The sequence below is a fragment of the Pinus tabuliformis genome, chromosome 4_2 (genome assembly GCF_031772625.1).
Source record: "Pinus tabuliformis cultivar Carrire ecotype Pingquan chromosome 4_2, CPIR1, whole genome shotgun sequence".
NCBI lineage: Eukaryota > Viridiplantae > Streptophyta > Pinopsida > Pinales > Pinaceae > Pinus > Pinus tabuliformis.
The window spans coordinates 883728135-883755957 of NC_142304.1; the positions used below are offsets into that span (position 1 = coordinate 883728135).

Below are 27823 nucleotides of genomic sequence, written 5' to 3' on the forward strand. Positions count from 1 at the left end.
GAGTCTAATTTAATCTTAGCCGTTGATTAGAGATTAGCTCATGACCATTGATTTCTCAACAGGAAAAGTATAAAGGAAGGTTTGGGGTTAGTTGGAGAACATACACACAGAGAGCAGCACTTGAGCTTGATCGAAATTTTGGGGCGTGGTTTTTTGAGAATTCCGGAGTAAGCTTCTAGTGCAAAGAGGGGCAGTTCGGTAGCGACACTTTCGTCCAAGGCCGAATACATAGCAGAGAGGCAGTGCAACACCAGAGAGAGACAACGCAACTCTAGGAGGGTGACACAGAGGCTGAAGGGCTGGCATAGTCACTTAGAGGTAGCGCTGGGGTTTCTGTGAGGCAGATCGGGCATCGGTTCAACTGATCGATTCTTGAGTCGGGAAGGCTCACTGGGAGGGTGACGCAACTCCTAGAGGAGGTGACGTAGTTCTGGTGTAGAACTGGGAGCAGCCATCACTGCACAACACTGGGGACAACGTAGTCACTTGTGGGGTTTGATCATCTAGTCTCTGTGTATGTTCCCCAACTGACCCCAAGCCTTCCTTTGTATTTTTCCTGTTGAGAAATCAATGGTCGTGATCTGATCTCTAATCAACGACTAAGATTAAATTAGACTTGATGCTCGTCTTTTAGAAGCTCCTCACCAGTGTTGCGGGGGAGCGCCCCCCCCCCCTCGCTCCCGCTCCCGATCCGCGCTCCGGGCGGGAGCGGGTCGGGAGCGCGCTCCCTAAAAATTTTTTCGCTCCCTGCCTTTTCGGGAGCGTTTTGCCTTTTTTGCATTTTTTTTTTTGTAGTAATGTTCGAAATGCAATTTTTTTTGAAAGAAACAAATAGTTTTTGAGTGGGGCAACTTAATGATCAAGTCTAGGCCCTAGTATTGATATGCTATTCATGGTAATGTTAAATTCTTAAAGTAAAAGTGACATTTTCTTTAATTTTCATTTTCATCCTTTTACTTAAATTTTTAACATTACCATGAAATGACTCAGGATGTTTGAGAGTGGTTTCGTCCTCATTGGATTTCATATGGAGAAAGTAGAATTTTAGATTTCATTCAAAATCCAGCAGACTTATCAGTTTTTCAGGATTTCAGGATTGGGGGATTGCAATGTTTCCATTGAATTTTGTCATGTATTAGGGTATGGAACTCATATTTAATCAAGAGTACCAATCCCTCTATGTACCTTGATGTTAGTGACATTGGTTGTCGAACTCCTCTATCATGACCCTTCTAAAAATGTACGCATCACTCAAACAAAATCTTGACTTGACATGCTATGCTTTTTCTATCTTATGTTAATGCTTAGAGGGTGATATTAATGACAAAGATCCCTATACAGATACAAAGGTAATGACAAAGATACCTCTGGATATTAATGCTTGGAGGGTGATATTAATGACAAAGATCCTGATTTTGCAACAAGACTAAAAAATTAGACATTTCTCGTGGTGGCAAGAGGCCCAAGCATAAGAAATAGATAATAGATTTACTTCTCTTCTCTAGTTTCTAGTAGCTTTTATAACTATTGACTCTTTCATATTTATTATGATATTTTTTTAAACAATATATGACAATTTAAGTTTGAAGTTGGCAATTATAACTCATTAGTAATGAATTATGAATATGATGCTTCATGAAAGTTGAAAGTTGTTTCATTTCGTTTCATTTTATAACATTTCATTTCATGTTAGATATTATTTGTTGTAATGGTTACACTTAGCTTACAAGTACAACTTTGGTGATCAATGATGATAAATGTTATATATTGAATTTTGAAAGCTTGAAACTTTAAGATTGATGAATCATGAGACTCAATATGTTGTATGTTACTATGTTACTAACTTGCGGATGTGGTTGATGAAGATTATAACTTCTAGATGATTGTTGTTATATTGTTCAATCTATGCTTTTTTTATGTTTTTTATATCTAATTCATCATTCTACATGTTTTTGTTGACATATATGTATCAAAAATTAAAAAATATAAAAAATATATATATTTTTAAAAAATCGCTCCGGGATTCGCTCCCAAACCGGGAGCTTCTGAAAATGGTCGCTCCCGCTTCCGCTTCCGCTCCCGCTCCCCGCTTCCGCTCCCGCTCCCAAGTAACATTGCTCCTCACCCATATTTTCATTAATACCCATTAATATTTTAATTTTCTTTAGTTTAGACTTAGGAACCCCATAAAAATATTAATTATTTTAATAAAATATAATCCAGGTGGAATTTCACCAAATGATTTCTGGGTCTTGGAGATCTCATGTTTGTAAACTATTCCGTGAATGTTTATGACTCATGTTTGCTTTCACCAATACTTAGATAGTTGAACTATTTTGGTTATTTTAGTGCTTATTTTAATGAGAATGTGTTGTAATGTTTATAACGATCATCATGTCTTTGTGGACTATTCCGCTGGATGTTAGATGAAACATTCTTGTTTATGTGTCTTTATTACGGTGGTACTATTACCTCTCTCTTAGAGGCTCACTTTCTCTCCCCTCTACAGTAGAAGGACCTTGATGCAATCATGCACCTGCAATTGAACATTCACTAAGCACACTTGCTTGCTTTTCGACGGCACATATGTGATTCTCTCTCTTGATGACAGCTAAAGCCAAGGCAAATCTTTAAGTAGACGACAACTGGGCCATATTCTGGATGGAGCTCCTATACCAAAATGTGTGAGGTGTAATTCAGACTGCATATCGGGGAGACCCCTTTGAATGTTGGTAGGTCCAAAACTGTCAACAAGCGGAAGATATCCTACTTCATCTTGCGCATTTTCCCCAAGAGTTTCACCTTACACTTTAGGCTTAGGCTCAACACATCCACCTACTGCTTCTAGAGGAAGAATGGCATCGGTGGCCTTTTCCCGTAAAAGGGGTAGAAAGAATCGTTGAAACTTGATATTTTAGTGAATCATTATTAGCCTTGTAGTATCTAGATGCCTCATGCTGATCATCTCATGAGATACACCTTTTTGTTTTGATGCAATTTTCTTTGATCTTATTAAGACTTGTGAGTCAGGAGAGTCAGGATAGATATCATATTTCAGTATCAATGTTTGATGTACCACTTGACATCTTAGACAATTTGTATGGTAGTTTAATCTTCATATTTATGTGACACTGTGTTTGTTTGATGTTGATGTTGCTTTAGAAGTTTAAAAATTTGAAAAAAGTGAATATTGGATTTAAGAGTTCTGTGGTTTGTATCTTTTGACTCAGTTACCGGAGAATCCAAAAGTGAATATTTTTTATTATTTTTTCAAGTTTCCTTATAATTTCCGCAATTTTCCCTATATCGCTGATAATTAAAATTTTGGACCCCTGCGATAAATTGCTGATAACGATAAATGTAACATTGGTTCATATTCCAATATTTCCATGTTTCCTATTTTTGTAGGGAATAATAAAAATAAAGTTTGCTCAGCCAAACATCAATGTTAATTTCCCGTCAAAGATAGAATTTGTTTTCAAAATAATGTATACCTGATCTTTTTCTCTGCCAAAGTTTGGAACTAGAAGTCTTTCAGATTTATAAAATTTCACATGACATGTTTTATAGAATGATGGGGAAGGGGTTACCATGGTTCACCTTGTATTGTCAAATAAGGGACTCTTCCATGCTATTCCACTACTAGCATACCTTGAATGTCAAATCTTCCGGAGTTAAAAATATGTTATCCAGAAACATGGGAAGATGTCTCCATGTTGTGTATGTCATCATATATTGCATGTTAAGAATATGTTATCCAATAACTCGAACAGTTGTCTTCTTGATGGATACATCTGATGTCATTACATGCATGCCATAAGGACAATCTGAGTCACCGTCTTCATCCTATGGATGCACACATATGTATGAGTGTGTAGTTTAACAAGATATTTTAACTCTTTTTGTGCTAGCTTTTTTTCATCATTAGCCCAGCATTTCTTTATTTTGTTACAAAAGCCACTTGTCGTGATTGCATTACTTCTTTACGATGATTTTTTTTCCTATTCTGATATTGTTACTTTCTTAGGCCGTTCAAGAACTTTTAGCAGCAAAGGACCGGCTAATGATGGGAGAAAAAAATCAGGATAGCAATACACAGGTTGATGAAAGTTCCAACAGATCAAATGGTTTTGAGCAAGTTGATCCTGTGCAAGTAAGTTTATAGGCTTCTTTCTGCTGATGCATCTATGCAGCTCAACAATGTCATGCCATAAATATATAAGCATAATTACCGTCATATAGTGTGTTAGATTGTTTATGCCTGAAAGTCATAGTATCAATCGTTTTGGTTTTGAGGAATTGGCATGTGATTAATTTGTTAAGGAGTTATTATAACCATAAATTCAGAATAACATTCTTATTGGCGCAAGTATTAGAGTTCATATAGACGAACTCCTTGCAAGATTTCCTGGAGTGAGAATCTTAAAAGTGAGTTGTCAATCTTGAAAATCCTTTTTGTCTTTAATTAATAGACTAGCTACCAAGAAGAATTATAGAATTGTTACAGTTTGTGTATTTGTTTAAGGTTTTGAAACTCCTTTTAACAAGAGAGATGCCTGCAAACATTCCAAAGAATGTTTCTTAACTTCGCTGATATGGTCATGACTCATGGCTGGAGATTAGTCATTGAACCTTTGGAAACAACAAACCAGTATCACTGACTCAGCAGTGTTATAATTGAATAATCATTGAACCTTTATAAACAACAAACCAGTGTCAGTGATTCAGTACAGTGTTATAATTTATTAATAAGTGACAACAGCCAACAAGTTTTAATTATCAAGGCCTCTATCATAATTGTGCATAAAATGCATCTAAAGGGTCTACTTTAGTCTGTTAATCTATTGACAGGTTAGCTTCCATTGGGTAACCTGGACTCTTTTTGTCATGGCCCCATTTTGATTTTTCTCTACAGTACAACCAGGATGGGTTTCTAGGGTATGTAATGGCCAGGCCGTAGGAGCAGGATTACATCATTAGGGTTACTGGGGGAGTTTTGAGGAGTTTTTATGGGATCCGATGGCATTCGCTTGGCATATTCCATTATCTGCACAACTTGCCTTTCGTTCCGTTGCATTCCGACAACTTTCAAAAAATAGCATTATTATGGGGCCTAACTTAATTAATTATGCTTGAGGTGGCATTCCGGGAAGATTATTTGATGGAACACCTCAGTGTAATAGCTCATTGGAACTGGAACGAGAATATCTAGAGGATGGGATGCTGAGAAGTGACTTCCACTGGCCAGAGACAGTCGGTGGGTGATTTACATTTTCCATAATTAAAAATGACTTTAATTAGTCATCTAATTAAGGAAAAATAATTAATTGGAGGAAAAGGCCCAAAAGTGACTTAAGTGAAATAAAATTAAAAAGACACTTAAGATAAATTCAATGGAGGAGTTTCTAGAATAATAATAAAATAATAAAATCAGATGCTTCTAGAGGCTTGGACATCTATCCATCAGATCTATATAATAGGAGGAGGAGGTCATTTGGAGACATCTTGGATTTGTGTTTTGTCTTTGTGGTGAGGTTTTGAGAACCCGATTCTCTACTTCAGCAGTAGCTCCAAGACAGAAACCCTCGGGTGATTTAGTGACAGTGGGAGAGCACCCATCTCTTCCCTTGGTGCATCCATTCAAGATTCACAGTTTGCAGTTTATTGATTTTCAGTTTGTTTTGGAGGCTAGTTGCAACATTATTGTAGATATATTTGGGGCCATAATCTCGGCCATATTCTTGCTCTTGTACCACCTTATTTACCTATTAGTAAAATAAGTCTGAGATCTTTTGCATGTTTATATTGTCTATTATGTTGGTCAAAATTGTCATTGATGTCAATATTGATTATGCATGGATGATTGTTGAAGCCCTAGCCTGTTGAAGATGCTCTGAATGAAGAACACATTTGGAGCCCTAAAGAAGAAGCCCTAACATATGATGAAACCCTAAAGTGTGAAAATTCCTAAATTCGAAATCCCTACTACAGCAACTGATGATATTTCTCCTACTTGTTAGAATCACATGGACAAGTTATTTGCAGTTTATGGCAAACATCGAAATACATACACTGCAACCTACACCCATTAAATAATATGCCGAAACAAGAAACTGAACAATAGAGAAAGATACACACAAATGACACAGTTGTTTTTGGAAAAACGTCCCCAAAAAAACCCAATGCGGGTAAACCAGTGCAGCAGATCTGAGGGTTTTTATTATTAAGATGAAATTATTTCTGAATACAACCTCTGGATGCCTTGCTGGCAATCTAGTATAGAGAATATCACTCAACAGAAGAAATTAGTGAGATTACCTCACTCTACACTGCAAGTCCCAGATGATCCAACAACTGAACCAACGAGTTCCCCGACTACTTATGCGCTGCCCCTGCGTGTGCCTGTGTTAGACTCTAAGGCCTTGCGTCACCTCTGCTGGGGATCAATTTGCTTCTACGCGCTGATTCCAACCCTCCCAGCTTAGAAACATTAGCCTCCTCAGGAAATTCAGACTTTTGCGTAGGAGGCTCTGCGTGGGGCTTGCATGAGCCCTTCTTGGTTATGCATCACCCTCTTTGACCTCTGCGCTGCCTCCTCTGTGTGTCTCTCTGCTTCTCTGCTGAGTATTCTTTGCTCCGAAGAAGATCCTCCAGCCAAAAATCCCTCTACCCCTCTCTGTGTGATCACTACAAATCACCGCATTGCCTCTAGATTAAACAATTCGATCTCACTGATCAACTCTTTGTGTGTTTTCCAAATGACCCTCAAGCCTCCTTAAATAATCTTCTTGTTGACATTCAATGGCCCAAATTAGAAGCTAATCAACGGATAAGATCATTTTTGCTTGATCCTCGTCTTCTTCTAGAAGTTACACCCATAGTTAGATTAATACTCATTAATTATTTTAATTTCATAAGTTTAGACTTTAGGATCCCATTAAAATAATTAATTATTTTAATAAAACTGTCTTCAGGTGGAATTTCCCAAAACGATTTTTGGGTTCTTTGGAATACATGTGCCCAAGCCTCCCTGCACAATTTGAGACTTAGAGCACATCAGATGCTACTAGAAATCAGCACTCCCTCTTAGTGAGGAATGTGCTTTAGCAATGCCTCGCACTGAAGCATCACCCTGACTTCATAACATCGTCCTCTGCGTTGCTAATGTCTGACATGCTGTCCACCAACTACTGCATTGTTGTTGCAAGCTGTACTGCTGCTGACACTACCACTATCAACACTACATCTGTACTACAATTCCCTCTGAATTTCTGCATTCGTGTTATTGCTGGCATTGGCACTGCCAATGATCCGGATTTAAACAGGAACGCAACAAATTACAGAGATAACCATATACACAAAGATGCAACGGAAATAATACTTCATTTCATTAATGGAAAATACTGAAATATGCTTACAAACAAAAATGGAAATAAACTAGCTAGGGCGATGGTAGCTTATCTCTGAGAAGAGATGTGATGGCTACATGCCTCTAAACTGTGTTACAATGAGGCTCGAAGGCCTATTTATTGTTGAGAAACAATGGAAAAAACCTTATCATTCCAAAACCTAACCCTAAGAGATGAAACGCCAAACTGTGGGCCCCGTTTGGGGGTAAGTTGGTACATCAACTTTCCGGGGTCGTAACTTTGGCATATGATCTCCGTTTGACGCGTACAATAGCTCATTAGAAAGATCTATCCGAGCACTATCATTGTTGGAATGGGCAACACAAGTCCATCCCATCGACTCGTGTTGCCCCCGGATTCCCTAAAAAACGTCGTTTAGGGCCTCAAAACGGCTCCGGAAGTTCAGGACCCGAAAAACTGCTAAAAATAGTAAGTTGTGCTACAATTAAGGAAACTGAAAATGCTGAGAAAGACAATGGTGGGGGTCCAGGTGGACTTGGCAGGTGGCCACCGATATCCACCTGGATCAGCCAACTGCCCGTGTATTGCAAACTGCTGCTGCTACTGCATCAACAATGGAAAAACATCCCAAATTACTGAACAAGTGTTCAACGTAGATGCATCTCGATGCTAAAGATGTGACTGTTGCTAGTCTTACGTTGTCCCTCTAAAGCCACTGTGTTGCTGCTGCTACTACATTGTGCATCTCTGCACTGCTGTAACTCTGCACTACACTACTCAGATTTAGCATTCTAGCCACTGCATTTGTCACTCCAACACTCCTCTGCACTATTTGACACTCAGTCCATCCTGCTACTACTGATCTGGGCTCCCGTAGCAAGGAATTGATGTGAGGTGCGCTCCTCAAGGATCTTGCCCAACTACCACACTGTCAATGTAGGTTTTGAGATCGTGCTCGTCTAGAAGGCATGAGATCCTTGCCTTCCAAATCACATAGTTGGATGCACCCTCCAACTGATCTTGATCTCGCAACCCATTAGCTGCCATCTCTGCTAACAAATTCTCGAACTACCTCCTCTCTCCTCTGCACTACTGCTGCTTATCAAATGAGAAATCAGACTCCTTGGCTGGAAGTCCTCTGAGGAAAAATTCCCTCAAGAGTGTCTCTCTTCATTTTGACGTTCTTCTATCCCAACAAGTGCTGCAGAAAAATGTGTCTCACTAGAAACCTCCTCTTCGTTGAAGCTTCTGTGCTACTCCCTCTGACACTAGAAAACTTCAATCTGGAAGTCTTACCGCTCTATTGACTCACTCAGAGAGAGACCTTCCTCAAAAAAAATTTCCCTCCTGGCCCAGACTGTGCAATCCCTCCAGGGATTTGATTTGCTGCCTATGCAACACTTCGACCCTCCTTCTCTTCAGCGTTGGGTTCTTTCGGCTCTGCTTTCTTGCTTCACCCGCAACTCTGATACCATGTGAGAATTCAGAAATCCGAATCACCACTACAACAACTGATTAAGTTCCTTCTATTTGTTAATTATTGAACAAGTTATTTATTGTTTCCTACAGTAAACATCGAAACTAATACACTGTAGTCTTCACCAATTAAATTATAAGTGGAAACAAGAAACTGAGCAAGAAAGAAATAAACAACACATTGCACTATTGCTTTCAGACAAAAGTCCCTAGAAAAACCCAATGCGGGAAAATCGGTGCAGTAGCTGAGGGTTTGTATTATTAAGCAGTAGTTTTTTGAATACAATCTCTGGATTCCTTGTTGGCTATCTAGTATAGAAGCTAGTCCCTTGCTGCCTCTACGCAGTCACTGTGTAGGCCCAGTGTCACAGCTCCTAGGGACTGCATCACTCCCTCTGCTGATTGATTTGCCTCTCTAAGACTTTGATTTTGTCCTCCCGGTCTCACACCCCGACTTCCGGCTTAAGAAATTAATATCTCCAACAAAAATACGGATCTCCACAAGGCTCTATGCTGCCTCTGCGTTAGCCTACACTGACCAGCGTAGCCTCTGCAATGCCTCTCCCGGATATCTCTCTGCCTCCTCTCTGAGTATTCCCGGATCAGGAGAAATCTCCAATTGGAACTATCCCTACCCCTCTCTACAAGAAATCACTTTGAATCTCTCTGGAAACTGCTGCGCTGCTCACTTCAGAAATTCAATCTTTGATCTCGCACTCGATGTGTTTTCTATTGAAGTTTTCAAGTTTACTTAGCTAGAAACCCTTCATGCACTTTTTCTGATTTATTCCTACCTACTTGTAATTTTTTTTTAACAAGCTATTTACAAAGTAAATATTGGAAATAAACACCAGTGCATGCTCAACATATTACAGATCAACAACTAAAAGAAACAAGAACAAACACACCACATGACACTATTATTTTTGGACCAATGTCCCCAGAAAAACCCAATGTGGGAAAACCGGTGCAACTATTTGAGGGTTTTCTATTAAACAATATCAGAGTACAATCTGGGTGCCGAAACTAGCCTAACCAATACAGAATTTCCTTAGCAGCTATACCTCATAGTTTGAGAGAAATCTCCTGGCTGAAACACCGAAAAATCCTTCCGGCAGCTCTTCAGCACAAAACTGCTATGCAACCCCAGCGTCTGCCCAGTCTGGACCGCGTTAGCACTTCTCTGTCTCGTGTTGGCCTTGCATCAGCGTTTCTTAGCATGCGTCAGCCCTAGGAGGCCCTATGTCAGCTTTCTGGGCCTCTGCGTCAGACACGCTAGCCTCTCTTGTGCTCTGCGCAACACTTGGCTGCCTCTGCGTGGCCCTGCGTGAGCCCTTGTTGGCTCTGCGTCACTCTCCTTGGCTACTGCACTGCTCTTCTGACACAATCTCTGCCTTCTCTGTTTCTTGTACTCAATTCCCCTCAGCTGCTCTCCCGATCACTGATTCTATCTCTCTTAGCAAACCCCACTCTAGAGAATAGAATGATTGATCATCTGGTGTAGTCTCCAAGTGACTCGAAAGCCTCCTCTTATACTTTTCCTGTTGACGATTCAACGACAAAGATTAAGTCCCTAATCAGCAGCTAAGATTAGATCTGGCTTGATCCAGCCTTTTGGACCACTCTAACATAGATTGATATTAATACTCATTAATATTTTATTTTCCCTAAGTTTAAACTTAGGGACTCCATTAAAAATATTAATTATTTTAATATTCTGATTTTTTAGAATTTTCCCAAACCCTTTTTGGGTATTGGAGATCTCATGTGCCCCAACCTCTCCACCAAATTTCGTGGCTAGAGCACATCCGATGCTACCCCAAATCAACATTTTCCAAATGCGCATCAAGCCTCCTCTTAATATCCTTCTGTTGAGAACCAACAACCCTGATTAGATTCTAATCAATGGCATAGATCATTTTAGCTTGATCCTCGTCGTCTCTTAGAAGTTTCACCCACAACTAGATTAATACTCTTTAATTATTTTAATTCCCTAAGTTTAGATTTAGGCACCCATTAAGAATAATTAATTATTTTAATAAAACTGATTCCGGGTGGAATTTCCCAAAATGCTTTCTAGGTATTGTGGAATACATGTGTCCAAGCCTCCTTGCAAATTTTGATGCTTAGAGCACATCCGATGCTACTAGAAATTAACACTTAAGAGGTCAAATGATTAATAATTCATGTCACTGGGCCTTCTAAGAAGCCTAATGAAGTCCATAAGGGCTATAATGATGAACAAGACTCCCAAAAGTAGTGGACAAGGGGTTGGTCCCTTGTTCTCTAAACAATAAACTTGTGGTGCTCCCAATGGGTGTGGGGGCACACAAGTAATATCATGGGTTTCCAAGTAGGTCGATGATGTCTGTAGACAATTTGTGAGGGCTCAAATGATGGTCTAAGTGATGCCACATCAGCGTACAAGTCCTGGACCATTTGCAAAGTGCATGGTACAACTGTGGGGTTGGCTAGGCATGGTGAACTAGGTGCATCTTCCTCGTCCAATAAGTGAATCTTGAGAAATCTATGAACATCTCTAGGGATCCATGGAGTGTTTTCTACTGTTGTGGAGACCCATGGCTCTCTACACACACCCTACATGTGTCAATGTAGCCCTCTGGAGGGTTAGGACCTCATATAAGGAGACCAAACCCAAAATGGAGACCATCTGCAATCTTTCTTAAGACCCAACACATCCCCTAACCTTCCAGCACAACAAGTCATTTAAAGTAATTGAGTTAAAGAGCTTACAAACCATGGACAACAGTTGGGTACTTCATAATGACATGCCCTTATATAGCGGGCTTTAGCATGTGCTAATGTCTCCAACCTCTAAAGGGGGTTAAAAAAGTACCCTATTAGGTGGTATCTACCTCTAGGGGGGAATAGTATATCCAAGGTACATCCTTCAAATGGTGGTGGCATGTGATAAATAGATGAATGGAATAAGAATGAAAGGGGAAATCCTGGGCCACATGTCGGGGTAAAAGGGTACCTTGTAAAGGGAAGCCCACACTTGGGTATATAATGTATAGGAGGGAGCAATCGTGGTGCATGAGGTGCCCCGACCTTGATTTTTCCACCCTTCTTTATATTCCTTTTGCCTTTTATGATTTTTCTTTGATTAACTGCTCGGGCTCAAAGGATAAGAGCATGATGTGTAAGGTATAGTAGTGGAGAACCCCTTTAAGGTAGAGCGGTTCATCAATCCTTAGCTTCTACCTTTGTCTTTATTCCGTATGCACTCCTGGTTGGTTGCCACACTGGACAAACACCCTGTGCCTTATCCTTAACCATGTGCACATACACATAGTGTGCATCACACACATACAACCACACATATCATACAACACCATGCAATACATGCATCTACCCCAGTACGATATGTACCACATGTATACAGTACCCCCTCCACAACGTGTGCACAACATCACATGTACACAACACCACCTGCACAATGTGTACACAACGCCACATGTACACTGCACCACTGTACAACATGTACACAATTCCACACGCACGACATGTACGTGACACCATATGTACACAGCGCCACATGCACGACATGTACACAACACCACCTGCACACAACGCCACTTGTACAACATGTACACAACACCACATGCACACAACACCATATGCATATAGCGCCACGTACAACATGCATGCAACACCACTTGTACATAACACTGCATATCCAACATGTACATAGCATTATCATTACCGCATATCCAACATTTACATGGCACCATCTATACGTAGAATTGCATATGCAATATCCGCACAACACTACATGCACATAACATCACATATGCAACATGTGCACAACAATAGTACCACACATCCAAAACCATATTGTCTTTACTAAGCAACCTTGCTTCCAGTGTCTTATCCATGCTTGTCCCAGCATGTCGCAGACCACACTTCTTTCATTTCACTGTTGTATCCCTCGATATAACCTGTCCATAACATAGACATAATATAATCACATAATATCAACTCATAAACACATGATGCTGACCTCATATTTTTCAGGGCTACTCCTCCCCATTGATTCCTCGTAAGATTAGGAACCTCTTCATGGCATTCGCCTGCGTAAACAATCATTCCTCCACAAGAACGATTCTTGGTGACCCTGTTAGATAGTGACATAGATACATGGACACATACATACATATATAAACATTAGTATAAAACAATCATGGTCCTGTCAGACAACGACATACGTACACACATATATATACATATAAATGTTAGCGTTAATAATCATGATCCATGATGACCCTGTCAAACATGACATAGATGCACACCTATATATATATATATATATATATATATATATAAACATCAGCATAATCATGATCATAACATAATTACCATATATCAAGGTCAAGGTTAAGAGAACTTCCTTTATTCATGCACAACATGCACGACATTGAGAACAACAGTTCCCAACATAGCCAAGGCATCCAACACCTCAGATCCATTTACTTTACCTTTTCTGGTTACCTTTCTCATGTTTGTGCTGCCATCGTCCATTTACCATAATGGACCCAACTAGTCCAACCGACTGTCATAGTCTTACCTTCTGTTGCGCTTACTCATGCACAAAGCTTCATTTGAGTCTTACATTACCTGTTGGGTACCACACAACTCTCCCTGAGCTCCATTAACATTCCTCTTTCTCGACCAATTCCCAAGACTCAAAACATAAAAGGCAACCCAAGAAACAACAAGAAGAAAACCATGGCAAACAATACAATACTACGAATAAAGTGGCATAGCTATGCACCAGACACACTCAAAATTGCAAATCAAGCGCAACAATCACAAAAGACCAAAAGCACAAGACTAACAATAGACACCATGACTCAATCCCCATGGTTCCCAAGAAAAGCTTGACTTGAGCCTCCTTCAAGATTTCATGGCAATTTCTCTTGCCATGCAACTCCCTGCATCACACTGTCATAGACACATAACTGTCAGTGCATAAATAAACATAGCAATACACCAATTACCTTATCTTGTTGTGCCACGCACATTGCTTGCAACTGAACACATCCACGCCATCTCTCAAGGGACTCCAATCCCCTTGATAGATCCACCTCTAGCTAATGTACCTGTCAAGTACATGTTCATGAGTCTAGCACATATCCACATAATGTCAGACAAAATCAAGGTTAAGAAGACTTCCAATCATGGTTAAAAAGACTTCCTGTATGCAAAACACTCATTCGTTTGGAATTAGAGTTTCCAAACATAGCCAAAGGAATTCTTGTCTAATTCCCTTCCTTTTACCTTATTACTTGGCTGCAATCAAGGCTTATTAGTACTGCCACACCACCCAGCTGTTAGTTATATAAGCACATCAATTGTTACCTTTTCACGCTAATAACAAGCATGTTTCCCTGCAACTTGCTCACACATGTCAATCTCACGTTCTAAAGATCAAAACAATCATATCTAACAATTTGAAATCAACCTTTACCAAGACTAACAATCATGTCATAATCCATAGTCAACTTAATCCTTAGACACAATGCTACAACTATCACCTACTATACTCAAGTACATATCAATTGTCTCAACATATATGTGTTAATACAATCATCTTAAAACAAAATCATTTAAACACATACTCATACTATGCAATTCATCAAACATTCAACCAACTTACAACATACCATGTTAGATAAATTAACTAGAAGACATAATCAAACAGTGAAGCACCAAATATACGACATAAGCAAACTCTCACCTTACTGTATCTCAAGGGACGCTATCTTGTCTACTCAATCAAGCTAGTTAGCATGGTATAACTTCTCAACACATGAACTTAAACATAAATAAGATCATGCTATCCATAACAATTACTAACTAACATGTTCACATCCTAACTCATAAACAATTATCATTTATGCATAACAATCACATATGTATGACTAGTGTAGATTAGTATGACACCAAATGACAGATATGTCAGCTCATACCTGAATATCGCAACCTTAACCATCTGCATAGGCCAAGCCAGGGTAACACAATACATATAACATCAAGATCTTCAATGCAATGAACATAACCATCACACATATGGCCAATCCAAATTACAACATCAAGATCTCAATGAGATAACCCTAATCATCAAGTTAATAGCATATAACAACAATAAGCTATATATCATGATCATCAACAACATATAACTTAATCATCATTTATCTAATGTAAAACAACAATAACAATGCATACAACTACAGTTTACTATCATTTTTGACTATCCGACACATGTGCATATAACTACACTAATCAAATAACATCTATCATTAATGTAATCATAACATCAAGAGACATGCACATAAACCTAATGCATATAGTAATCCTTAACTTACATACCTGCATGCCAACATACAATACTTGTATGACGATCTGCTCTTACCCCAAAGTCTAATGCTACAACCTCATTATGATATTCTGCATCCTCTGTTCTATCTCAGCGAACAACTTACATATCTGCGTGCCAACATACAATACCTGTATGACCATCTGCTCTTACCCCAAAGTCTAATGCTGCAACCTCATTATGATAATCTGCATCTCATGTTCTATCTCAGTGAACACATTAGCATCATAACATACCAATATCACCCAGATGACCTAAATTGCATACCATGACTTCATAAGGTATGTTTCACTTACTATTCGGGCATAACTATAACCAAGACCATACATGCATGACAACTGCATATAGACATATAACATATGAGTACCAAACCATATTCACATCATTCTATCTAGAGTCCAGTCATCAATGCATGACCATATCAACTTCACAAACTATGAACTCATGCATGACAACAACCATTACTTCATTGTACACATTGCCATATGCAACTATCAACATGCATAAGCAATGCCTATTCAACTACACATACGCATAAATGCATGTAGTCGATCATAAGCAATCAATTCTTGTAACCAACCTACAAGATGATACATGTAATCAAACATTATCAAACATACAAGAATGCAACCTAACATATAAGGATGTAATCAAGCTGCATATATTCATGTGACCAACCATATACTCTTGACAATGCATTCCATAAAATCAACATCAAGTTCCTCATGATAACCTTACTACCATCATGACCAATCATTATGTAATGTAACAAGCACATGGAATACAAGTGTAAAAGACACACACGCAATTGACATGCATGCATGACCAACACATTCACCCAAGGAGAGAGCAACCACACTCTGAGACGACTCTGTAACATCCTCCTCCCACATCTACCCAAGCAATCAACCAGCCAAGGTAAACGTGCGACGAGAGGCCACTATGATAAGACTCAACCTCCTAGGTAACCTTATGGAAACGGAGTTGACAAAACAAGACCTTACAGACCTCCCTCAGGTACTTCAGGACCCCTAGGAGCTAATCCACCACTCCAGGTGCCCAACCCCTAAGTTAACCTAACATTTCAATGAATTAAACCCAGAGTCGCTCCCATGACAAGGCATGCATGTGACTGGAACCCTATAGTTGCTCCCACAATGCCTGCAAGGGAGAGACTACAGTCTTTTTCAACCATTTCTGTGCTAGAGACTACGAGATTTAAGCCATTTTTTCAGGGCTAGTCTCCAAACCAATGCCTATAACTTGATGAGACTTTCCAAGACAATAGATGACACCAAGGCAAAGCCTCTAACACAAATCAAGGGCTTGACCTAACCAAGCATAACCATAACAGACATTTTGTCAAACACTTAGTAAATATGCAACCTACAGGTGTAAATAACAAATATGAGCATAGGGGTCTCAAACTTAACTGAGATTCGCCATGAAGCATTGTTTCCTTATCACTTTAACTGTCATTCCATCCATTAGGTCATATATACATTGTCAATTCAAATACAAGTAAAAACATGAGATAACCATGACATGAACCAGTCATATAACCATGCTTATAACTAGCATTAAACCATCTGAATATCAGAGATATGACAACCATCAAATCCACATATAAACAAGTGCAAAAGTAATAGGACTTAGCTTTCATTAATCATAGGCAAATCCGACCAGGTTCGAGACTTCCACGTACCACCCGACCATAGACATGGCTGAACCAAATCTCTCTTTCAGCCAGTCACCCTCGTGCCATTTTCCAAGCATGAATGTGGGATTTCATAAAATAGCCAGTCCGAAAACAACCAAGGAATCTAGAGGTTAAACCACCTCCACCCTCATCAACCGTGATCACATCAAAACCGGTGCCGCTACTTCCTGCCTTGGATAACCACTTGATCTCTTCCTGTCGAAGAGCTGGCGACATCTCCTCCCAACTGGGGAGAGAAGCCTTGCCCAAGATGCTCTGGACAAAGGTTTCCCAGCGTTCAATGACTGCATTCAGGGCAGTCCTGACCATGAACTCAAGATCTAGTGTAGACCCCATGGAAGTCAACTGGTCTCGAATCCCTTGCAACCTAAGAAGGAAGGGATCAATTTCTTCTCCCTTCTGCATCTGATATTGTCTTCGCTGGTTCTCAAGCAACATCTTCCGTTGGACGGAAGTTCCTTCATACAAGTTGGTCAAGGCCTCCCACATCTCCCTTGTTGTTTCCTTTTTAGCAATATGTGGGACTGCATGATCCTTGACCCCATCCAAGATCATGCACTTCACCTTTTCTTGAGCCTCCTCGTATTTCTTAAGAGGATTAGCATCGACCGATACAACAAACACTTTCAAGGCATAATCCTTGATGCAATTCTTGTCCAACACTGCCAGGATCTTGGTCTTCTAGATGACAAAGTTGAATGCTCCATCTAATCTATCCTGATCCCTCAATCCATTGACTGCCATCTCTGCTCAAATAAGTATAGAATAAGTTCTCTTCTCCCTCTCGCTTTTGCCCCAGCAAGACTCAGATCTGGATTTCTTTGGCGCTAGAAATCCTCTAAGGAACAAGTTCCTTCTAGACTCCCTCTGAGTCCTGGTTTCCTTCACGGAAATCCTTCCACCAAATAATGTCGAATCACCGCTTCTCCGATCCTCCTTTGCTGCTGCTCAGCAACTCGGACCTAGTTTTGTTTTGGCAAGAAATCTGTCAAGGCAGTGACTCCCTCTACCTTGGTTTCGTCTCCAAAAACACTGTTTTGCAACAATAGCAACAACGTCCCACCAACACCACAGATCGAATCTGCATTGCTCCTATTGCCTTAGAAACTCATTGATTTGAGCCCCTCAGGCTCTGCGTTGGCCTAGAGAGATGACGTAGTCACTGCGTCAGCTCCTCTCGGCTACTGTGTCTCCTTCTCTTGGCTCAGAAAGCTGACGTAGGCACTACGTGACCTTCTGTATCACTCCTTCAGCTGCTCCTCTGGCTCTGAAACAACGCTGTCACTCAAGACAACTACCTTTCTACAACAGATTTGTTGGATTTCCCGACTAATGGCTTCAGTGTCCTATGATCTGCAATGCTGTGATACCATGTGAAAATTTCTAAATCTATACAAACAAAAATCCTGCTGCAGTCACTAATTTGTCATCTCCTAATTGTTCTTTCATTCAACAAATTATTTAATTATAAATAATGATGAAAAACACTAATGCAGAATACATTGACATACAGATCATAGACTGAAACAATAGATGAGACAAACACACTAGGGACATCGTTATTTTTGGACAACACGTCCTTGGAAAAACCCAATGCGGGAAAACCGATGTAGCAGATAGAGGGTTTGTATTATTAAGCAAGTGGAATCTGAGTACAACAGGTTGCCTCTCACACCGGCTAACCTTTCAGAGAAATCACGACAGCAAGAAATACATACGAGGGTTTACCTCATTCTCTAAGTCACAACTGATCCGCTGAGTGGTTTGACTCCGACAAACACTGCGAAATCCCAACGCAATCACTGCTTGGGCTAGCGTCTTGCCTCTAGGAGACTGCATCACCTCTTCTACTGGATTGATTTGCTAGAGGAAGACTGTTGTTCAACCCTCCCGGCTCAGAACCTCACTTCTCCAGCAAAATCTCGAACTTCTGACGAATACTCTGCACTATCACTACAAGAGACACTCCTGGCCTGCATCAGCTCTGTGTGAGCCCCTCCTGGGCTGCGTAGGCCTCCGCGTTGCTTCTCTGATGCTACTACTGCCTCTCTGCCTTGTACTCTTTGGTTCAGAACTACTTTCTGATCCAAATCTCTGCTTCTGCCCCTCTCACTGCAACTTAGATCACTAGTTTGATTTTTTCAGTAAACCACGCCCTAAAAAAATCGAACTGATTGGATCACTTGGTGTATCTCCAACCGATCCTCAAGCCTCCTCTTATATTTTTCTTGTTGATGAATCAACGATCGAGATTAAGTCCGTAATCAACAGTTAAGATTAAAATAGACTTGATCCTCATCTCTTAGAAGCTTCTCACCCATATTTTTATTAATACCCATTAATATTTTCATTTTCCTAAGTTTAGAATTAGCAACCCCATTAAAATATTAATTATTTTAATAATCACAATTCGGGTGGAATTTCTCCAAATGATTTCTGGGTCTTGGAGATCTTATGTATTCTAGCAGCTCCACAAATTTTGGATCTAGAGCACATTCAATGCTACCCAAAATCAACAACCACCCCTTGTTAGATTAGTGCCTTAGTCTTGGGAGAATGGACTAGGATAAATATCAATGAGGACCTTGTTTTTTGATCAAGGAGGCCATAAGACTACTTCGCTTGTCTTATAGGGCAAAGGGAAGCAACCTTACAACTTTATACTTCGACTTGCAAAAGGTGATGGCTTATCAAGATGAATTCCGTGATAGAATTATCCCTAGGAAATCTCATTAAACATTACATGGCCCATACATTGAGAGATGCTATATAGAGACAAAATTCCACAATTTAAGGAGTAAATGCACGCAACAATTAGTCCTAAAAATAGCGACATCCCAATCTAATGTATAAGTCGAGGTAAAACAAGAATAACATTACAAGTTTGTAGTTACATGTAATAAAACATATCCAACCATCAACAATTTGACAATAAAAGAGCTCCAAGATAAGATAAACCAAATCCAAACATCAAAATTCATCCATAAAGCTCCAATTCATCATCGAAGAAAAAGTGTGAATTTCTCTAAAGAGGAGAGATCCAATCCAAAGTGATGATGAACAAATGAACTCATCTCACTTGTATTTATACACTAATGAGGAGTTCTAATTAGTCTTGTAAGCCTACATAAGCCCCAAAAATAAAATAGTGTTCTAATAACCTAACTTTTGGTAACAAACCCACCAAACGAGCTCACAAATGAAATAATAAGCATCTTAAGAGGTCAAATGATAAATAATACATGTCGTAGGGCTCTGCAAGAGGCCTGATGAGGTTCACAGGTGCCATAATGAAGAATAAGACCCTCAAAAGTGATGGACAAGGGGTTGGTCCCTTGTTCTTCAAATAATAGACCTGTGGTGCTCTAAGTGGGTGTGGGGGCACAATAATAACCTCATGGGTCTCCATATGAGTCGAAGATGCCTGTAAATCACCTATAAGGGCTCCGATGATGGTGTAGGTGATGCCACATCATCCTACAAGTCTTGGATTAGTTGTCAAGTGTATGGTATGTCTATGGGATTGACTGGGCAAAGGTGAACTAGGTGCATCTTCTTCATCCAATAGTTGAATCTTGAGCAATCACTGAACATCCTCGGGGATCCATGGAGTGTTGTCTACTATTGTGGAGGCCAATGGCTCTTAACGCACACCTTATATGTGCCAATGTAGCCCTCTGGAGGGTTAGGACCCCATATATGGAGACCAAACCCAAGATGACGACCATCTGCAATCTTGCATAAGATCCAGTGCATCCCTTAGCCTTCTAATACAACAAGTCATTAGAGAAATTGAGTAAAAAAGGTTACCAACCATGGACCATTGGTGGGAACTTCATAATGACCTGCCCTTCCATAATGGGCTTTGGCATGTGCTAATTTCTCCAAGCTCCAAATGGGGTTAACCAAGTATCCTATTAGGTGGTTTCTACTTCTAAAGGGGATAATATGTTCAAGGTACCTCCTTTAAAAGATGGTGGTATGTGATAGAGAGGTGGATGAAGTAGGGGATGAGAAGGGGCAGACTTAGGCCACATGCCACATGCTGGGGTATAAGGGTAGCTAATAAAAGGGAAGCCCACACTTGGTTATATAATGTATAGGAGGGAGCAATTGTGGTACATGAGGTGCTCCAACCTTGATTTTTCCACCCTTCTTTATATGCCTTTTGCCTTTTTATGATTTTTCTTTGATTAAATGTTCGGGGCTAAAGGGGTAAGAGCATGATGTGTGAGATATCGCAGTGAATACCCCCTTTTTAGGTAGGGCGGTTCATTTCCCACCAGGGGTTGGGAAAAGCATGGGTTCCTATATGATGAAGGAGGCTCATAGAACCTGTAGGAACCAGGGTGATGGCCATGATGATGGGGTAGAGCTCATATATTAGCTTTTTCCCACGTGTTAAATAGGTTTGTCCTGGCCATATTTTGCATTTTGTGGTACATTTTCTTGTTGAATTTGGCCAATTATGCTTTCATCTCTCTTTTTAGCTGCGTCAACGTCTAGGGCATCTCATTCCAGGCCTAACCTAAGGTGTGGGCAAGGGGAAGGGGAAAGCTAACCCTATGTGGACCCAGTGGAGGAATGTGTACCTAGGTGGGAGCACTGATGAATGGGGTGATAATGAGTGGAAATGGGGTAATATATGCAGATAAGGGAGCGGGACCACACAACCAAAATCAGGGTTTCTTGTGAAATACCATCCCTAAAACCAAATGTTCAGTAAAAGAGATCCCACGGGACTAGAATCCAAGCTTAATATCCAAAGGGGTCTAGGGGACAAGAGCACAGACCTAGTCCATTCTTTTTGCCGAATCCCCCCATTAATCCATGCCCAAAAGTGTCCATGATAAGCAAACTACAATACTCAATTACCAAATGGCAAGGCATACCTTTAGGTTTGGGAGGCACACCTTCAAACATACAATCATGGAAGATGGGTGAGGGACCACATGGCTGGCTTAGGTAGCAGAGAAATGGCACAATGAGCTAGTAGTTTGTTGCAAGGGGCTACTCGCCGCAGGTTGAGAACCATCTTGGAGAAAACATTTCAATTAAGGATATCACCCACAAGATGGTGGGTAAGAAGCCCTAAAAGCTAGCCGCAAGCCCTAAAAGGGTTGCGGTTAGGAGAGAAAGGGGGAGAAAGGAGGCCGAGAGAAAGGGAAGGCAGCCAAGAGGGAGAGGAGGGGCTAAAAGCCCACGAGAAAGGCCAAGGAGGCAAGTCGAGGCCCTCTAAGGGCTAAACGGTTGCCTTAGAGGAGGTTGCAACCCCTGAAGGAGCTACAACTAGGCTTGAAAAGGCCCTAAGAGTTGACACTAAGGCCGGAAGGGGCCATGCTAGGCCTAGGAGGCATGGAAATACCAAAACCCTTACCAGAAAAATTTATTTTCTTCAGATCTTCAACATTGCTCAATTTCACTGCAAAATTCCTTCAATAGCTAGTTTTGTAAAAAAAATTAGATGCTAGATCTTACCCTCAAGGGCCTAGATCTAGCTCTAATCCAACTCTTCTCACTCGATTTCACTTGCAAATAAAAATGCCCAAAACCCCAATATATACAAAAAATTCAAAATTAATTCAAACCCCAAAAACCCCTGTTGTAAAACCAAGATTAGAAAAATAAAATACTTTACAAGTGTATTATACAAATTATATTTACAAAATACACATGTAAAATGCTTGAAAAAAATGTAATTTTATAAATCTTTAGTAGTGGCTAAATGCATTTCGAAAGATAACTAATAAATCACACCGTTAGCGAAGTTAGAACAACATAAAAATAATTAGAGTCGAAACATAGTCAACCTCTATCCAGAGTTCGTGAACTTTGAGTCCAAGGGTTAGGGAACCTGCAAACACTATATATTTCTAAAGAACAAATTGTTAGAGCACCCGGTGAATCGGATCACCTAAGATAAGCCCCAAGCTTACCAATAGAATATCCTTATCACCTATAATGAAATAACGATTAAAATATTTATAAAGCACAATATAAAAATGCCCATACCCAACACGTACCACAAATCATCAGATAAGAGGCACCATGAATTGCACCCCAAAGTCTTTATTATGATTATTCCAACGTTCCCAACGGGACAATAATTTACATCATCCTTTTAGAGTTACATAAGCGAAAACTAGATGGCTTGATACACAAATGACTCAATTTACAGATAAATCCTCCAAGTGGAAAAATATCGGCTTGTTGGCTTGATACCCGTCAAAATAATCTCAGCCGTCGAAAAATATTCGATCATCTTTTAATCTCCATTGTTGAAAATATTTATTTTTGAGGAATTTTCGAATTTCTCATTTAATCAATTTTTAATTAGTTCAAAATAATTAATTTTGAGCTAATTTCCTCAAAAATTGACTTTGACTTGATCACCAAGGCCCAAGGATCCAAATTTTCTTGAAATTTCCAATATTCCCTTGGCGGGGGACCTCAAAAAACTAATTTCTTTAAGACCCACGAATTTTTCCATTTGGAGAATTTAATTTCTTTAGAACTTTAATTTTGGCTCTAATTAATTAAATTTCTGGTTTAGGATTTTAATTTATTTTTGCTAGTAAATTTAATTAATTGACACTTGAGGGGATTAATAATTTTTCCACCCTCTAAAATTTTAGCCATGGTGTTTAAGTATGAGGGACCATGCACTAAAATGTTTTTTACATAAGATAATTACATTTTCAACCCTCAAAGGGGGAACACTCATTTGGTATATACACTCAAATTACACATCCAATTCTGCGACACAACATGATCTAGTAGACTAAGCGATTTATAATAAAATAATTTAGCCAATTCGCTGAAATTATTCCCAAATCACTTTTACATAACACTTTACTAAAACACTAGGACTCCTCTAAGGCTTTGATGACAAATTCCACCCTTTCTTTGGGATGAAGTTGGAGGGAAAAACTATGCCGACCATCCATGTTTGGAAACACAGATGAATCAGTGAGACAAAAAACCTCCTAAGATGAAATTTTCACCAAAATAATAGGCTTATCTAGGCTGTTACATACATACATGACCTTACTAGCATCATTTTCATTACAAATTTGTAGAATGGGTTTACAATGACTCGATAAATCGATGTCTTGATGATCTTGATCCTTTAAAAAAATTGGTAGATCTGTTTCCTTGGAACTTCGACAAAATTGAGTGCAACATGTCACAAGCCAACCCATTAGCTAACATAAAATTATGCCTAATTTACCGACATGTGTAAGTCGTAGCCTCTAAAATGTTGACGTCATGCATCGTAAATGCTCCAAATGCCATGAAATTATGCCTAATTTACCGACATGTGTAAGTCGTAGCCTCTAAAATGTTGACGTCATGCATCGTAAATGCTCCAAATGCCATGTCCAAGGACGACGAGGTGTCCAAGAATGTGTGGAGGCATGAAAGATCCAAAACTTGAGAGTTGGCCCTTAAATCCACCTCAATATCTCCTATAGGGTCCAAAGATGCAACTGGGGTGCCATAGAGTGGTCTCCATGGGTCTTCATTTGTTAAACAAGGTCGCCTCCTCTCCAAGGTTAGGCCTTCCTCTGGTGCAACAAGCCCTCCCTAGTCTCTTAGTGTGAGAACATCCTCATCTAGGCTCCGAATCAACTCCTGCCAATTAGGTTGTGTTAGTGATAGCTTGGGGGCATACTGGATCTAATGGTGTCATCCTAAAGAATCCTCAAAACTTGGTCAAAGATGACCAATGTCCTGGGTCCTAGAGGTACTCCGGGACATGTGTCATCTGATAGTGCTGCTAGGAGGCTCTCTTCTCTCAACATTGCACTTGCTTTAACTAATGTACTTCTTTGAAGGGCTTTGGTACCTATGGGGTAGGTGTCGAAAGCTTGGGCTGCTAAACCACTTGATAAGAACAACATGAATTGTAGTGAAAGAAACTAATTATTAGGGACTAAGACCAATAATGCATTTAAGTGAACTAGACTTGAATGGTGGGGACAGTTTAGTACTTCAAACAAGAACCCCCTTTGACAATCAAGACCAAGTTCTCGCAAAGGTGTTTCTCCCTAGGTTGGGGTAGCTAACATGCAATCCTATTAGGTGCTTCCAGCTCTTAAGGGGAAGTAACAGTTCCCTAATCCACCCTTCAATTGATATGTGTTAGTGAATGATAATATGGTATGGAGTGGAGATGAATTCATGGGTAGGTGCCATAGCCTAAGGGACCAACTGATGGGAATGTCCACTTCCTGAGTGTGTATATGTGAGGAGGGTGCATTCATGGATGCATGAGTTTCCAGGTCAACCTTGGTTTTCCAACCCCTCTTGTGTGCCTTTTACTTCTTTATTATTCCTTTATTACCACTATTAGATCAAGGGTTAGAACTTGCTTTGTATGATGTAGCAGTTTTATTACCCCTTTAATGATGAGTTAATTTATCGCTCATCGGGATCGGGACATGCAATGGTTCCTTCTTTCATATAATGGAGCATCATGTGCTCAGGAACTGGGTGATGGCTATATGAGCTAAGTAGAGCTCATGCTAGGCTTTTGACCACACTAATCTTTATGTCCCGACCATCTTTTGCATTTTGATTTCTTTTCTTTTATTGTGGCCATGATATTCTTTTTCATTTTCTTTTAGTTACATCAACCAATCAGTGTAAAGTTTTCGGTCCCTACTCAAAGTATGTGAACATATGTGTGCCAAATCCTCAAGAGCCAATGACAATTTGTACCCACAGAATGGAGGTGAGATATAGTGCTTGTAACGTGGCATGGAGGGTGTTAAGTTTGATATAGGGAATATGAAACACACTATCTCAATCATGACTTTCTAGGTGGTGCCCCTCCTATAACCCAAAGGGCCTTAAGGGAGGTCCCACTAGACTAGGGTCAAATATTAACCCCCCCTCGTAAGGTGAGAGAACAAGAATACAATAAAAGTATGTCAATCTTCCAGATCACTCTATTTTCCATTTCAAATGCCAAAAACAAACAAGTATAAGCACTAAATTACAAAATGATTGAAGAACCTTTTGAATAGCTTCCCACCTTCATCCAAATGCTAATGCCGGATGAGTGAAAGGAACATGGCTGATGCAAGTGGTGAAGACACATGGAATATCACCATATAATGGTGGTTGGTAGGGGTTATTGGCTATTAGGATGGCCACTAATCACCTCGCTATCAAATGCAGGAGAAAAGTTCACTCCTATGGGATTATCCATTTTTGTGGGTAACAATGTTCTATATGTCAAGCTTCTACATTAACTCCAAATATGACGTGTTCTATATGTCAAGGTGCTACATTAACTCCCATTATGATATTAATTGGATGTAGGTATCCTCTACTAACTACTTAGAAACTTTGGAAATTGGCAAATGGAGATAATGATTACTCAAACATTTTTCTAATTTTGGTTTAATATTTTCTTGGTAACTTGAAAGTAAATTTACGTTTCAAACTTGATTTATCACTCTCCTCATTCCTTTCACCCCCTTTTCTCATGCATAGTGACCATCATTTATGATAGTTAAACCATTTTGAAACTTGAAAGTCTTAGTAGTTTATTTTTTTACTAGCATTTAGTTTTCTATTATTTCAGTTTTTTTTTGTTTTAGCATTTAGTTTTCTATTATTTCAAATTTTTTGTTTTATTTCAAGATGCATGTCAATCACAAAGTGACAAACCTTATGGAGTGCACTCTTGGATTTTGTTAAAATTGGACTTTATGATCATTCCTTCGCTTTTCACATTGTGCTTCTAATTTATTCTTAGCATTCACTTTTTAGTAATCTTGATGGAATTAAGGATGTACACTAAAGTTTGTTACCAATGTTATGTTATTGAGTGATACAGATTGATCTACTGTTGGGGAAGACATATTCAGATTGGGGACACATAGGAGATGCTGTTGCAGTATATGATTCATTGATAGCTTCTCATCCAGATGACTTTCGAGGATACTTGGCAAAGGTTATCCATTTCAATAGTCTTTTAATAATATTTTTGTGTAACAACAAATTGTAAAATAATTGGTTTATGTTTAAAGTTTGTTTTGCAAATTTACCACTGGACATATTGTTTTTCTTTCTTAATTTCTTTTCCAGCTCTGTGGTTTTTCATTTCTCTTTCCAAACTCGATGCTCTATATGATGTTGTTATGCAACCAATCACAAAACAGAAGAAAAGATAGATCAACGATTTGAAAATTAGTCTCTTCGAGGGGCAACCTCCTTTACATCACATAATGAACAATTCTTGGATGATACAAATGACAAGACCTCCTTGGTATATATAGGAGTTTAAGGGGTCACAATATAATCAGAGCCTACATAAAAATAATAATGTAAGGGCACAACAATAACAATAGTGGGCTTCTATGGGGCACAACAATAACAATATGGGGGCTATATGAGCACAACAATAACAATAGTGGGCTACACTAACAATAACAATAAAAGGGTTACACTAGTATTATAGAAACCTAACATGCCCCTCTCCTTCAAAAAAAGTATTGTCCTCAAAGCTTGAGTAGTTCTAGATGTTTTTGTATAAAATTCTCATCCTTCCATGTGGAATCCTTAGTGGATAAGTTCTTCACTTAATGAGATAATATTTGAATGATTCCGTAGCTGTCAGGGTTCTTGTTTCCGTGACTTCTTCAGATTCCAATATGATTTTTCCTTCTTTGTCAAGTTCTGGCAATACTGTTTGAATTGGGAGCTTGTCACTAATAACCTTTTTTTAAGCATGAAACATGAAAAACTGGTTGTACTCTGGAAGATGCAGACAACTCCAATTTGTATGCCATAGTACCAATCTTTTGCAACACGTTGTAAGGTCCATAATACTTGGTTGATAAT

The 27823-nt window shown here is 39.4% G+C and overlaps 1 protein-coding gene across 2 annotated transcripts in view; it reads left to right on the forward strand.

Annotated features, from left to right (window-relative positions):
• The window catches only part of LOC149172520 (uncharacterized), a 399406-nt gene that overhangs the window by 302911 nt on the left and 68672 nt on the right, over positions 1 to 27823 (forward strand). The window contains exons 13-14 of one of the 2 annotated variants that reach the window (XM_089427736.1): positions 4028 to 4153; positions 26817 to 26933. In XM_089427736.1, the coding sequence (XP_089283862.1) occupies positions 4028 to 4153; positions 26817 to 26933 (243 nt within the window). The remainder of the gene's footprint in view (positions 1 to 4027; positions 4154 to 26816; positions 26934 to 27823) is intronic. The other variant, XM_089427737.1, reaches the window with a different exon arrangement.